The sequence below is a fragment of the Erigeron canadensis genome, chromosome 9 (genome assembly GCF_010389155.1).
Source record: "Erigeron canadensis isolate Cc75 chromosome 9, C_canadensis_v1, whole genome shotgun sequence".
NCBI classification, from domain to species: domain Eukaryota; kingdom Viridiplantae; phylum Streptophyta; class Magnoliopsida; order Asterales; family Asteraceae; genus Erigeron; species Erigeron canadensis.
Window position 1 is genome coordinate 8,660,150 of NC_057769.1, and position 15,993 is coordinate 8,676,142.

A 15,993-nucleotide genomic window follows, 5' to 3' on the forward strand; every position below is an offset into this window, starting at 1 on the left:
AATTTGTGCAATTAACTCTTTCTTATTATTTGTTAACAGTAAATTAGAGTGTCGTTTTTAATATTTTCTTTACAGTAAATTTGGAATAAAAAATGACATTTTATATACCCAACTTCATTTTTAAAGAAACTCAAATTTAAAACCCTATCATTAGGAGAACATTTTTTGCATCAAATTTAATTGTAGAAAACCCATTTAAATAAGAAAACCCCTTTTGTGTATATTTGAACCTATGACCAAATAGTTACCGCACGTCATCAACATTATCAATGCTTAGTTTCTAAATGATCGGTCTTTGTGGGTCGATATTTACTTACCTTTTCACTATCTTATAAACAAACGGTTTCAATTGCCAATAGTGTACAGTAGTTACTTATGTATTTTCTGTTTTACAAATTTAAACTCGATTTTGAATATCAAAAAGTTTTGTTTTAAAGATTTTATAAAATGAATACCTTTTATTGATTAAAATTAAGTAGGATACCTAATAATTAACACCCCAAATATTATAAAATATATATTTGGTAATTTTGTTACAGTTTTGCCTTTAAAATTATTTCCTAGTATTTAAATTTGAGTAATGAGGTTAATTTAGTTGGAAGCTTAGCGGCTAACGGGTATAATACTCACCTAAAATCTAAAAGGGCATGACATCTTGTCAGCCAACCTTTTTGAAGAGTCTTCTTATCCAACTACAACAATCATTTTCTATTTCTCCTTCTTCTTTACATTTCTTTTTCAATGCAAGTATTTTATATTTTCAACTAATTCAAAGAAATTCTTCTAAAGAAAACAATAATAATAATAACATCCAAATAGCTTGCAATTGAATTTTGGGGATTTAAGTTTTGTGAGTGTGTGTGTCGACACACACAAAGAAGAAAGGAAAGAAAGATTTGAGTTTGGGATTGCATGTTATCTTCTAGTTGATTTCCATCTCAAGTTAAAGGTTGAAACCGATTATATGAGTTCATGTGGTTATCTTGGATTCGATAGTTTGTCATTAAGGTAAGTACTTTTATATATGATTATTTACATATTGGGGTCAATTACATGATGATGGTGGAATCTATATAACGTATTTAGATGATGGGATAAAGACCATACAGGGTATGACAATGTGATTTGGATGTGAATGAAATATTTAGTCGGTTGTTTGAATGTGTAGAATTATATATTTTTGTGTAATTGTGTAGGGTCTCAAGATTTGAGCCTATGGTATGCTCATCGATATATAGATATGATAATGTAAGACCATATGAGATATGGCAACATGATTTGAATGTCGCGTAGTATGCAGTGGCGGATCCAAAGAACATGAGGGTGGTAACCACCCCACCCTCAACTTACTTTTGTTGGTATTTTATTTTTATTTATTTTCTAAAGCCTAAGTTATATAGAGAACAATAAGGGAAACAAGAAAAGACCAGTGGGTTTGAAGAAATGAAATTTATACTCCCTTAATAAACAAACTACCTCACCCCCTTTTAACACCTCTACCTATAAAATGTCTTTTATGCCCTCCTAATTTACACTACTATCCCCGATTTTCTCCGTACGCTCATTACCAATTATACCAAAACACACATACATTCATCTGATGCCTCCCCCCTTCTCTGATTTTCTCCCCCCATAAACACCATCCACCGCCGCAATCCACCTTCTTTGTACGCTATCCCCCCATAAACACCATCCACCACCGCCCCAAAAACCACCATCAAACCACCATCTACCGCCGCCGGCTTATTTCTTTTTTTTTCCATCGCCGCCGCCCCACAAACCACCATCCCCGCCGCAGAAATCAACATCCATCGCCGCCGAAATCACACCCTGTCAAATATAGGTATTTATATTCTTCTTTGATTGTTCTTTGATTTCGATTCTTTCATTGTTCTTTGAAATCGATTTAAAGTTTTGATTAATATATTTTTTGCATCGTCACCGCCCCATAAATCGGCCCAACCAACGCCGCCCGATTATATGTATTTATATTGTTCTTTAATTGTTCATTGATTTGGAATCTTCAATTGTTCTAGATGTCGATTTACAGGTTTGATTAATATATCTTTTTATAGTTTGATCTACAACTCTTTGTTTCTTTTACTGTTATTGCAACTGATGCAATTTATTCAATTTGTAGGCTCAAGATCTTCAACTTCCAATGATGGGTATCATGATACTTGAATTGTTGTTTGGATAATGCGTCTGGTAACTTTTTCTTCTAATTCTGTTAATGCACCATATGAAATTAGTTGTATGATTAAATTATTGTGTTATGCACATGACAAAAAGATTTAATGCACCATAAGAGTAGATATGTTAGATTTTGATTTCCGGTATTTGATATTAGTTATTCTCTACTTAAACAGCTAATAGACAAGACCAATCAAAACGTTTATTTCATTGTAATGAATTTGGTAAAGATTTCACATTTACTCCCATTTGAAATTGACAATACCTTCGAACTTATCCTGGTTGCTAATGGCTTATCAATTAAGTATGTTCCAATTTTGAATAATATGGGCAAAGTGATATCAATACTTCAGTAATGTCTTATCTTCTATTCTCTTAAACCTTTGTTGATTCTAAATATTGTATTCATTTAACGCAAATGGTTAATGTAGTTATGTTATATGTATAGAAGAAGTGAAGAAAGCAGACCGACTTTTGGAGTATGAGCGTTAAATTGAAGCAGGTGATTTTGAAGGTGGTGATAATTGTGAGGTGAGGTCGCAAGTGTTTGAGTATTTGAAAGATGTATGAAAAAATGCATAGCAGCTTCATGAATTGTATTATCAGAGACGTAGATTAGTGTTTTTAATCATATTTGACGAATTTAATATGCATAGAGTTTGTCCAATTACTGCGGATGCTTTGCTGATATTTAGGAATGCTTTAGTTGAATTTCAAGGGTAAGTGGTTATTGACCCGTCTCATGCTAATTGCTAAAACTTTCAGTTTTTCTGGTAAAAGAACTCTCTACCTCTTTGGAGGTGTTGCCACTAGAAAGACCATGTTGATGTATTTGTTTTATTACTACAAAACATTTAGTATCATTTTCGTATGGATTCTTTATATATATGGCGTATTAGAATATGCAATTAGAGGAAAAAGGGGATGCATTGTCCTGACTTTATGTGCAGGAGACATATCCAAAGATCCTAATTTTTTTACAAATGCTATTTACTTAATGCATTTATACAGTATAAGGATACTAAGTGTACCTTTAATGTTTGAAATTCTGGACCATTTGGATGTTGATCGCACTCTTACAGATTTTTCTAAACAACCATTCATATGTAAATCATACTCCATATTACATCAAATAATCCGAATAGTGGTGCAGGTTCTATCTTTCTTTAGAAATGTTTGGTTTGAAATCATCATTGTCATGGCACCTTACACATTGCGCGGGCACCATCTAGTTAATAAAGAAAGGGAAATGCTATATTAAAGGGTTGTATTTAACGTGTATAAAAAAACTTGTATCTTCCATATTAAAAGTCCGCCCCTAGATTTTCATGGTAAATGTACAAACAATTTATACACCTTAAACACAGCCCTAAGGGCCGTATTTAACAAACCCCATAAAGAAATATAAAACCTCTTTCAAATGTGTGTTCAACGAATTGGTAGCGGCGGCTGAACAATCGAGTTGCAGAGTATGAATTGAAAAAGAAGAGGATGACACACTTTCAATATTTGTCCACTTTAGTCCCTTTTCTATGTCTAAAATTTCAGTTTGATCCTTAAATTTCTAAAGTTATCATTTATTAGAATAAAATGCATAACATACTAACTACCACGTATTAAATATTAGTCCGTACTAATTTAAACTTCATAACTTATGAATATTTTAGTTTAAATTTTTGTTCATATACTTCATAGCAGGTATTATATTTTCTAGTTTAAATCATAAATATTAAATTGTCATAATTTTCGGCCAATATATGAAGCAAAATTTAATTAAGTAATTCATATACGTTCCATAAATTCTATATAGTTTGTAGATTATGTAAATGTCAAAAGAACTTAATGATAAAATGAAAACCAAAAATTTTTAGGCCCCTTATCTTTTTAATGTGTGGATCCGCCTAGGGCTGTAAACGAACTGAACAGTTTCACGAACAGTTCATGAACCGTTCGGCGGGAAGTTCCTTCGTGTTCGTTCGTTTAGTTAAATGAACGAACATGAACAAAGCTCTCGTACGTTCATTTACGTTCGTGAACATTCAATAATCTGTACGTGAACGTTCGTTCGTTTATGTTCATGAACCGTCGTTCGTGAACAATAGTTTGTTTATGTTCGTGAACATTTGTTCGTTATGTTCATTTACGAATGTAAATATTTGCTTTATATAATCTATATTATTATTAATATCTAACTATTTAAGAAAAAGTTTAAATAAAAATACATAATTTATAAATGTTTCGTTCGTTTGTGTTCGTTCATTAGTTGTTCGTTCGTTTGTGTTCGTGAACAGTCGTTCATGAACACAATCGAACGAACATGAACAAGTCATTTTGTTCGTTTATCTGTTCGTGAACCGTTCGTTAAGTTAAACGAACGAACATGAACAAGGTCCCGTTCGTGTTCGTTCGGTTCGTTTACAACCCTCATCCGCCACTAGTAGTATGTTTTATTTGGTTGATTGATTACGTGGTTTCACATATTTTTTGTTGATATGAAAGTGCTTATGAATGTGATGTTTGTGTGGTAATAAAGGTTCTATATCTCATCATCATGTATTGTTTTCAATATGTGCATATTTGTATATAGACGTATTCATTAAGCGTAAAGTTTAACCTTTAGTTGTTTATCCTTTTTATAGGAGTTTTCGGAAGAGGGAACTAGTGAAGTGTTGGTAGTTGAAGTTGCTAGTGATTTTGAAGGTATTTAGTCATTTGCGGAAAATGGTACTTTTTGGTAGAAGCTTAATTAGTAATCCCACCTCACCCATGGCTCTTGGTACATTTGTGATGTTTTGTCATATTTAGTTATGTATATTTCTGCAAATATTAATTTGGAGTCATGGTCTTTTGTAATTTAAAAGATTTGGTGATTTTGGATGGTTGACAAATTGGGTAATGCGACCCGTTTGGTCGTTTTAATGCAAATTTGAATGGTTAATGCTTTGGATATGTCCGTATAGTTGTAATATGTGATTTTACTCTTTTTGGTGTTTTGGTTTGAGCATTTGAGCTTTGGAAAGAGTTTGAATCAAATTTGAGTCAAAATGAAAAAGTGCAGATGGGACCATAAATTTACGGCCCAGGACCATCAATTTACGGCACTTTGTATTTTCGAGTACTTTTGATCAGGAAAGAAAAAAAATCCATGAGCGAATTACCGTTCATTTTTACGGCTAGTTATAATTTAAGCCATAATTTTACGGCTAGGTTTTTACGGTCAGTTGTAATTAAGCCGTAAATTTACGGCCTGTACAAAAAAAGTAAAAATTCTTTCTTGTTGTTTTAAAATCGAGTTGTGTCGTTTTATCATATTAATTAAATAAATAATAAAAAATACTTTGATAACAACAACGGTTTTAACTTGTACACTAATAAATGAAAAATCTAAAAATTATTATTTAGGTAAAAAGAATATATCTAATTTATACATAATCTAAAGATTAATGAGAATCAAAATTTGGATTACGATGGTTTCAATCCGGGCTTATTAATAAAAATTTTGTAATATTAAGTTACGTCGATGTCTAAGATTTGTGAGATAGTTCAACCATACGCATAATCTCGTAATAATATACCTATTTCGAGTATATATAATTAGCTTATTAACCCGCATACCATGCAAATAATTTAAAAAATCTATTATGATAAAACTATTTAGATGATGAGAATCTAAAAAACCATGTATAAAGTATTAGGGTTTAAAAAAAAAAGAAGCTATTTTTTTAATAAAAAAAGACATCATAAATAACAAATATAAAAATGAAATAAACTTAAAGAAAGAAAATTGTTAATATCATAAGTAAATTAAACAAAAAATCTAAATTTAAAATAAGATGATGTCATAAATCAAAAACAAAAAAGAAATAATTCATATAAATAAATCTAATAATGACAAGTAAGCAATAATGATGTCATAAAAATCTTGTTTTATTAATATATAAGATATTAGAAGTCACAAAACAGTTGGGGAAAATTGGGTTTAACGATTTTGAGTTTAAATCCTGATTTGGCCAAAATGTTACCAAGACCGGATACATGAGTTTTCCGTTAATAATTTTCTCATGAAATTAAAGTTAGATATATGAAGAGCAAATATCATTTAGCCCGAGTTACCTTTAAAAAAAAAGGTTAGGGAGGGACAAAAACGATGTCGTTTCCCTCTTTAAGAAACTGCATATAAATAAAAATGATACAAAAACAAAAGATCAAATATGACAATTTATACCAACCATTTGGCCAACCGGTTTTGGTCAAGGCGATAAAAAATCGGTTTTGACCAAACCAGAATCGGTTTGAAACCGGTTTTGGTCAACTTTTGACCACTTTTTTTCTTTTTTTTTTTCAAGAATCTGAACTGAACCGATTTGGTACCGGTAAGAAACTGATTTTTGGGCCGAAAATTAGAACCGGTTCCATACCGGCGATTCTTTAAGTACCGATTTTTCTCAGTTTCGATTTTGGTTTTTCTTGATCGGTTTTTTTTAGAACCGGTTTTTTACTCATGTCAATGAACCATCAATAATTTGGGGACTTCAAGTTTTAACGTTATTAAATTCAATACCATTTATTGGTAAAATGCTTTCCAGATTGATATAGATTTTTGTGGTAGGTTTTCTAAAAGTTAGAGTTTAATATATAAATAAACAATAATATTAAATCCAAACATGATATTTATTTAGAAAATTATGGGTTTTGCTAAACGAAACGCTAAAGGTTTTCATTAAGGTGAATTAAATAGTTGTACATTTACCATAAAATTCAGGGGTAAAGGTATAATTTTTTTATGTACGTTGAATGAAGTCCTAATTCATTTAGCATTTTCCAAAAATCCTTTATATTTTTGTTCAAAGATATTTTCAAAAGATAAGAATATTTTTATGGAAAGGCAAAAGAATAATTTTGATTAGTCATTTAGTAGCATGCAATCTTTTCCAAATTTGTTGTCAATAACAACTTTATTTATATGCTCTTTGCAGATTTCATATGCCTATTTGAAGCCTGATTCGAACGGTCGATAACAGTTTTCTTCTTTCATTATATGCCTCTAATCAAGCATCAATACTTGATCGTGAGATATCAATTATCAAATCATAACGTAAAAAAAAGAGAGAATTTCATATTTCCCCTCCCTAAACCATACAAATATCATATATACCCAACTCAAATAAACAATATCATATTTTCCCTTCTTAAATGCTATAAATATCATATATACCCAAATTAATAATTTAATTGTATTTAAAGTTCTTTAATAATTGTTAACTCGATTTTGTACATTAGCTACCATTATACATTTTTCTGATTCTCTTTTAAACACCAGTATCATTTATAAATCTACACTAATGAGCTATCAAAATTAAATCACGAATCAGCTAATTTGTATAATCTAATTTACAAATAATTTATAACTTCAAAGTTTATTTAAAAATTAATATATAATTAAAGTTCTTGAATAAAAAGTGAAATTAGGACACACGAGAAATGCATGTGACTTTTTAGTCGAACAAGATAAAACAATTCTTCATTGTTGAAATGACATTAATGAATAGTTTGATTGTTACAGATACAAATGTTATGAATTTGATCCAAAATATTATGACATTAGAATTTGGTGAAAACGTAAGATATAAACAATACATATCATGTTATGACACTCATATGCTGAACATGAATTTAAATACTATCTAAAAGACTACTCACTACATTCTATTTGTCGACTACGTACATAATGTAGTTATACACTTATACGTATCACATTGCAAAAAAAATTCACATATACTTGTTTGTCAAGATTGAAAGATAAATAAAATAGTCGAGAGTTTTGTTTTTCTTTAAGAGAACTAAAGGTTAAAACAACCATTAACATAGTTACAAATAATTGTTAAGTGTTTTAATTATTTAAAAATTATCAAATTTATTGAATTGGATATATATGATATTTTTAGAATTGAAAGAGGGAAAATATGATATTATTTATTTGAGTTAGGTATATATGATATTTGTATGATTTAGGGAGGGAAAATATGAAATTAACTCTAAAAAAGAAAACAGAATAAAATTCCAAATATGGAGTAACACGTGAATGAAGACTTCAACACTTTTAAAATCTTTTACTAAATTCGGTCATTTGAGATAGTTTATATTTGAACTAGGGTTTAGGCCCGTCCAATGGATAGGTGGTCTTAAAACATATTAATCGAAGTTAGAAAATTGAAATTTAATTGTATTAAATTGATATTAAATAAAATTAAATTACCTAAAAATCAAACATAAAACGAAATATTCAAAGTAAATGACTTATTTGAAGAATTATACTCGTAATTCATAAATATATGTATTTGTCACAAAGCATGCACATGAGGCGTAAAAAATATATAAAGGTCTAGATATGGACTAAACATGTGATATATTTATATTTATCTATGACAAATAATCAGTTTTATACTGCTACTTCAATAAAACACAATTATGTATTATTAAGATTAAGTTCCGCAGACATATAGCCTTAGAATGAGATTGCTTTAATTTTGAAACAAAATAGTGCAGTTTTTGTTGGCAATCTACATTCTTATAAAGGCAAGTTTTTTTTTTTTTAAGAGCACACAACATATGCGACATCTAAATATATGCACATACCATAATCTAGCTATTCAAATAACAAATATACTTTCCGTGTCTTATATTATAGATGCAACCATCAATATGACTAACATTACAAGTTAATCAATCCAAAAGTTAAAAAAGAAACATATGAAAAATAACTCCATATAAATATTGATTCTAGTTTACCCATTTTTTCCCCCCCAACTTTAGTTATATTTTAAAAGTGTACTATATATAATTTGGAAAATACATACCAATTCATTAACAAAGACAATCTCAAACGTTTTGATTTTCTTTGGGTAGATGAACTAATGTGGTCTTATTTTTTGTTGTTGAAGAAAAAGCCATAACGAATCTATAATGAACAACAAACTAAATTAAAAGAGATAATAATAACAATAATATAAGAATTAAATGTTAAATAATAATAATAATAATAATGATTAATATGAAGAAATTATATAAATTAAAAAAACCTTGCTAGTCGGAAAAAAAAACCTTCTAAGTCGAACTTAGGTAAAAAAAACTATGTCGTAGCTTTTGGGGTTTATATATATATATATATATATATATATATATATAAATAATAATAGTAAAGTTTTTTTTTTAATTAAAATTAAAGGTCAGTCATCATATAGAAAATATTTAAAAAAAAAGTAGAGGATTACGCTCAAGGAGGGTGATTATGAGTGTCAAATGTACCCTCAACCCGCTCTTTTAGTTATATTATAGATTCTTTTAACTAAATTCTATTTAAAATTTTCACCCAAACACATAATAAAGTCTAAATTAAACTTCAAAATTTCACTTCCTTGAAATTCCAATTATTTTGTTAGATTTCAATTCCGTCAAAAATATTTTGCGAATCAAACTTCCCCGGGTTTTCAGAAATGGGTTAAAAATGGGTTTAAAGCCCATGACTTCGGGTATATACAATAAACTCGATTATTTTCTTGCTTTTAAAGTTTTAAACAAATTTATATAGTTAATTAAATGTTAAATTTTTTCAATAACGCACATTTATAGTTTATTTACACTAACTATTGAAATGCGATTTATTATCATTATAGTAGTCTTTTGTATTAAGCATAACAGTTACCATAAGAATACTAAATATTTTTAAAAACAAAGTCGAAATTTCTGAAAACATAAATTACATAGTTTATTTTCATAAAAAATAAATATTTGCTTTTTTGTTTGTGAAGTTAAATGAAAAGATATAAGTATTAAAACAAAAGTCAATAGAACAAGATGAATACGTGATATTTTATATGTATTTTCAAACTTGTGTTAAAATATATTAAGTGTTATGTTTGCAACTCTTCCCTACTCTTAATGTAGTCTGGTGATACTCAAAAGACATGTATTCCTTTTTATGTTATTATTGGCCAACATGTATGGTAACTAATTAAACTCTTTACACTTTCTGACTTTTACCTCTTTATGGCCGGAGGTCTTTATGAAAACAGTATTTTTACCTTTGGGTAAATGTAAGACTGTCTACAACTTACTTCCCACATATCCTGCTCTTGGGTCTTGTTGTTGTTGAATACCTTGTTTGTGATTTGTTTCAAATCCAAAACTTAATTTTTTACATTTTTCTTTATAAAATATTTAATTACAAATTATTGATAAATATATTACTTAAAACTAACATTGTACCCGCACGTAGCGGCAAAATTGTTAAAAAACGATTGTTTAGCGTAAGTGGCAGGTGGTTTAGTGTTGTGTGAATTTACAAACAAAACAAAATTTGGGATACGAATTTACAAAGAGAAAATTATCATATTTGGGACACGAATTGTTAAGCATACTACTAGTAGGGGTGTAAGAAATGAACCGGAAAACCGAAAAACCGGTCCGAACCGCGTGATTCGAAACTGAAAAAACCGAAACCCGAAAAAACCGAAAATATAAAAACCGAAGTGTAACGGTTCGGTTACGGTTTTCAATATTCATTACCCGTGGTTAACCGAACCGAACCGAATTTTGATATATACTACATATAATCATATATATGTATATTTACACATATATATATTCTATAAATACATCATTTACATATCTCTTTAGCTAAATTTTTGTATTTGTTATCTAAGATATTAACAATTTTATTAACTTTCTTTTACAATCTATAATTAATTTTGAATATTATAAGTAACTTTCTTATTTATATACTCTTTTTAAGAAAAGTTGTTAACTTTGTTTAAGATATCTATCAAAAACATTAGTAATATCATATAAAAGACATTTTAAGTAGTAAATCATGATACTCTTAGATAGAAACTTGCATTGTATAAATAAAACGTTAGAAAAAAGTAATTCACAATTAGATAAAATGTATATTTATTTATAAAACAAAATATTAATGTAGTTAAATAACTATTATATATAAAAAAAATTAATTAATGCAATGTAGATTGACTATTGTAATTAAAACTTAAACTTTATATTAGCATAACTTTAATAAATGGTTAACCGAAAATAAAACCGAAATTAACCGACTTTTTCGAGTAACCGATTTTCGGGTAACCGAACTTAACGGTTCAAAATTTCTAACTAACCTAACTGAACCAAAACCCGAAAAACGGTTCGAAATTTCTAGCTAACCGAACCGAACCGTTTACAGCCCTATTAAATAGATATAGACACGCACAAGATCCTCATGTGGTATGTTTTTTTTTTCTCTAATTTGTATTTGAAATATAGGGGTGTATTGTATTTTGCGTGTGTTTATGACATTTTTCTTCTTGTAACTTTCAACAGTGGGTATATTCTTTTTAATAGAGTGTATAGATAACTTTCAACAGTGGGTATATTCTTTTTAATAGAGTGTATAGATACATACATAAAGTATTAGCGCGTTACCCGCGCAATGCGGCGGTTTTCGTGGCGGCGACCGGTGTGGTGGTGGGGGACGACTGTTGGTGGTAGTGTCATCATCGAATGATATTAGATAACTGATGTAAAAGTAATTGATGTAATTAAATGGTTAATGTGAATATTTATATATATAAAAAAAATTGATAGTGTTATATACTTATTAAGGGCACTTTAGTCATTTTCAATGTAACTTTCAACATGAAGTTATTTTCTTTATTATATAAGTATAGATAAAATATTACTAGCTAATGATAACTTATTTTTTTTGAAAACAATTTATTAATAACAATTCTTTTATAAAAAAATATAACATGGTTTAGTCACTTGAATATATCGACCCTCTTACACCTATGATAATTACTAGCAAAAAAAAATTATAGGCTTATAATTCACTGTTTAGGTGGTTAAGGTGAAACATCCAATAACCTATATATTAAGCAGGTTATAGGTTCAAGTCCCACATAAAACAAACTATTGGGGTTTTTCGTATTTTTTTTAACGACATTCTATTTTACTCCTACTTTAAAATTACACGTATGCCTAAAAACTAGGACTTTTGAAAAATCCCTATTAATCCACTTCTCACAAATGTAAAAATGAGACTCGAACCGAGGTAGATCCTCACATGGTCAAAGACCTTACCAATGAATCACCAACCCCATTTGTGGGGTTTTCGTATTAGAAAGGGTTTTCTCTCACCAATGGTGAGTTTTCTCCCGTTGGTATAAAAATGATCGGATAGACTAGTTGTTTGTCAATGATTTAAATTTATAATTTAAACAAAATCCAAAACATCTATAAAATTACGAAAACATATAAGGTATTTTCCCCGCCATGATGTGAGGTATTTTTTTAACGGTTAGTCAAATAACGATATTAGATAACACTTCACCACAGAAGGGTAAGACCGTGTCAATTCTATTCATTCCATAGAGTTCAAGAGATGGACATGAATTTTAAAAATAAAAATTTAGAGACTTGTCATTTAAAAAAAAGTTGAACTTATAGTAGTTAAACTGAATACATTAGTTATTACATATTTCAAACAAGTTACTTCGAGTATTATGCTATCCAAACACTAGCTCTTGCATTATGTTTCTAGACGGTGAGATTTGGATAGGTCTTTTGGTATTTCTAATTAAACAAGTTGATAGTACACTGTGCCCTAAAAATCATCTTATCTTTCTGGGTTTAGGATTGCCCATGCAAACCTTTACAGTATTCGTGTGAACCATTAACACGTGGATGTAATTATCATTATCTTGTAAAAACCAAACATAACATTGTTATAGCCGGACACAGTATAAGAAATTAATGATCATAAAACGATCAAGTCAGTTTTTTTTGGATTAATCTACTCGCAAAGAGAATATGATAATCATGATTACCAAAAAAAAAACATTATAGTTGGACATAGCACAAGAAATTAACAATAAATATGCAACATTGTTATATACTAACAAAAATCGGATGATTTGGGTATTAATCCAATTTTGGTCTTTTTAGAAGCAGCCACTCTACCTTTAGGTAATGATAAGTTTGTCTACATCATACCTCCTAAATACAATTCTAAAGTCTATAGTTAACTTTTATAAAAATGTTGTCTTTTCCATATCAAAAACTCAAACCTATATTTTATGATAAGTATACAATTGTTTTATGCACTTGTTATAGTTTTGTAACAAATTTTATAGTTTTTGTAGCAAATTTGAAAGTGTTTGTGGTCAGAACAAGTACTAATATGGGACATTTTTCTACCCAAGTCCAACCTAACCCATTATCCAACCCACCCGACCCATCCATATTGTCACCTCTAGATATGACCATTGCTTCTATGCTTTCATGAGAAATTCGTTGTCTCTTCACCGCATATTTGAAAAAACAGAGGTTGGTTAGATGTCATGCCATGTGCAAAAGCTGTAAATGTTTCATGTCTGTATATTCTATAGAGAATCAAGGTACCGTGGTACATCTACTAAACAAAAATGTTTGACGGTAAAGATTGTTCGTAAGATTCCAACGCCTACTATGCAAACTTTAACAGATTTGTATAGGAATGTATACTAATAAGCAACTTTGTTAGAAGGTGAATATGCTGATCAGAATAAGCTCATAGCAAATCTAACTTAACAATAACTCGGAACAGTAATAGTCTGTTATCACAAGATCTTTTGTAGGAGCTCTAGGTAAATGAGAATCCAATAAAATTTACATATTACATTAACAAATTATTTAGTACTAGCGATTGAAAACGAAAGACTAGAGCATTCAATGCGTTTCTTTATATAAAAGTGGAGCATATATCTTCTAAACTTTTTGAAAGTGAAATTTCAAGAATTTTAAAGTTGAATATATGAGCCACATATCCGCCTGCACTTTTTTCCTTTTCTTATAATTTTGTTCTTTTCGGGCGAATCTTACAAATGATGTCATGTTTTAATCATCAACTCCTTTGGTTTCAGAAGATTCAGACGAACAAGATTTAAATGTTCTAGTTCTTTAAACGAGTTGGATGACACTTAATATAAATAATCACATTCATCTGAACGATATCAATATGTGTTTTCATCAAACACATATGACCAGATTTAATAAGCTACATTCATAGTCTAAACACTAATGATGATCATAATAGGCCTAAATTTATAACCTAAGTAAGCTATGAGGACAGTACTAATAATAATAATAATGTGTAACGCACACTACATAGCAAGTCTACTGTATAAATTACTATTGCTCGTGAGTCTTGAGCCAACCTTATTTCTTGAGATAAATTGCTTCGACCACAGTTAGAGTTGATATCATTTAAGACAGTGACTGGTATGGTTTCAGGAGTGGAATGAGGGAGCCGCTTAGGTGGAGGGTCATGACCTCGTTGGTTGACCCGACAAGCTTGCCACCTATGAAGACAGCTGGCACAGGAGGTGAGTTACACCCTTGTTTAAGTAAGGCCTTCTCCATCTCCCTCCCCTCAGGATCTTGGTCTATTTCAAACACTACGGGGTTCACCCTCAGTTCATGGAAGAGGATTGTAACGGCATAGCACAAGCAACACGTGCTCTTGGTGAAGATCACGACTCCATTATCTGATGTCAATCTTTGTATCTTCTCCATCTCAAAAACTAAAACCTTTCAGATCAAAATCCAAATTAGATTGTGATCTGATGGTTGGGATTTAGTTGATAGTAAGGTGCAAGTTCTAAGAGGGATATGAGATTTTTGCTTGAATTTTTATGTTTTGCATGCTACTTCTATTTATATGCAACCCGGAAAGTTGTTCACCTTTTCTCCAAACAGGAAAAATCAAAAGAAGTAGTGCTTCACATGGATGCTTGAAAACTACTAAAGGTATCTTTGAAAAAGGATACTATTTTCAAGCTCACAAACAGGATCAAGTTGAACACATATATTCTTCTCGCATTTGCATAAATTCAGTCCTAAAACAAAGTATAACCATTTGATTAATTAAATTGAATGTTTTGGAATCATGATTAACCAGTAACGACAACGTGTTTGTTCAGTGTGGGAAAATGAAGACCGTAGGTTTGTAGAGCTTAGACTACTCCACATTCTACGGGCCTGAGTACTTATGAGTACAACAAAAAAGGTGAAGGCTCAAAAGGGCTGGTCAATATTTTGTTTCAACAGATTCCTTCCTTCAATCAATTTATATATATTCTCAGGGTAAAAAGATTGGGAATGAGATTGCTTTCGGTGGGCTATTTATGATTCTTTATATTGCGCCACCAACTTGCTTACATTCTTTTAAACATGCGAATCTTGAGAGCGTGATAGTTTGTTCACATAGTTTCATGCTCTAGTCTCTCAGTGAGTCTGTAGTAAATGAGGTACTAAGAAGTAAGAACATATATAGAAAAAATAATTTCACCAGATTTCATTTTTGTAATTGTATTTTTAACAGAAGTTGCATATGTCTTAGGTTTGAATAGATTGAAAGTAAAAGCAAAATAGTTTCTATACATATATGTGTAGTATGTCCCCGTGCAGCCTAGTAGTAGGGACGTGAAGCTTAAAAGAGGAGCTTAGTGGTTCGAATCCCTCTCCATGTCCCTTTAACCATAATGTTGCATGATTTACTTTCTCTCATGTTGGTTGTGAGCGGGCCAAAATATATTTTTTTTGTGAGGTATACTTAAAAAGTAACCTACTTAGGTTGCATATCTGTCTCGGGTAACTAATTTATACAAGAACAGGAAAAGATCACTAAAGTTTCAAGTTGTGTTTTATGGTAATTACCTAAGATAGCTGGTTTTCGGCCACCATGTCAGCGCCACATCAGAAAAAGGAAGCATC

The 15,993-nt window shown here is 30.1% G+C and overlaps 1 protein-coding gene and 1 long non-coding RNA gene across 2 annotated transcripts; one reads left to right on the forward strand and one right to left on the reverse strand.

Annotated features, from left to right (window-relative positions):
* Positions 1-1,721: 1,721 nt before the first annotated feature.
* On the forward strand, positions 1,722-2,910 carry LOC122582869. The gene is made up of 3 exons (XR_006321267.1): positions 1,722-1,843; positions 2,141-2,208; positions 2,642-2,910. It is a non-coding gene; the product is annotated as an uncharacterized LOC122582869 (long non-coding RNA).
* Positions 2,911-14,192: 11,282 nt separating this feature from the next.
* LOC122582311 (glutaredoxin-C13-like) lies at positions 14,193-14,892 on the reverse strand. The gene has a single exon (XM_043754680.1). It carries the CDS (start codon positions 14,791-14,793, stop codon positions 14,485-14,487), a length of 309 nt encoding a protein of 102 aa, XP_043610615.1. The 5' UTR covers positions 14,794-14,892; the 3' UTR covers positions 14,193-14,484.
* Between the last annotated feature and the right edge of the window lie 1,101 nt (positions 14,893-15,993).

What these genes read in the sequence shown, in the direction of transcription:
- LOC122582311 (XM_043754680.1), bottom strand. Translation starts at nt 14,793, where the DNA reads ATGGAGAAGATACAAAGATTGACATCAGATAATGGAGTCGTGATCTTC.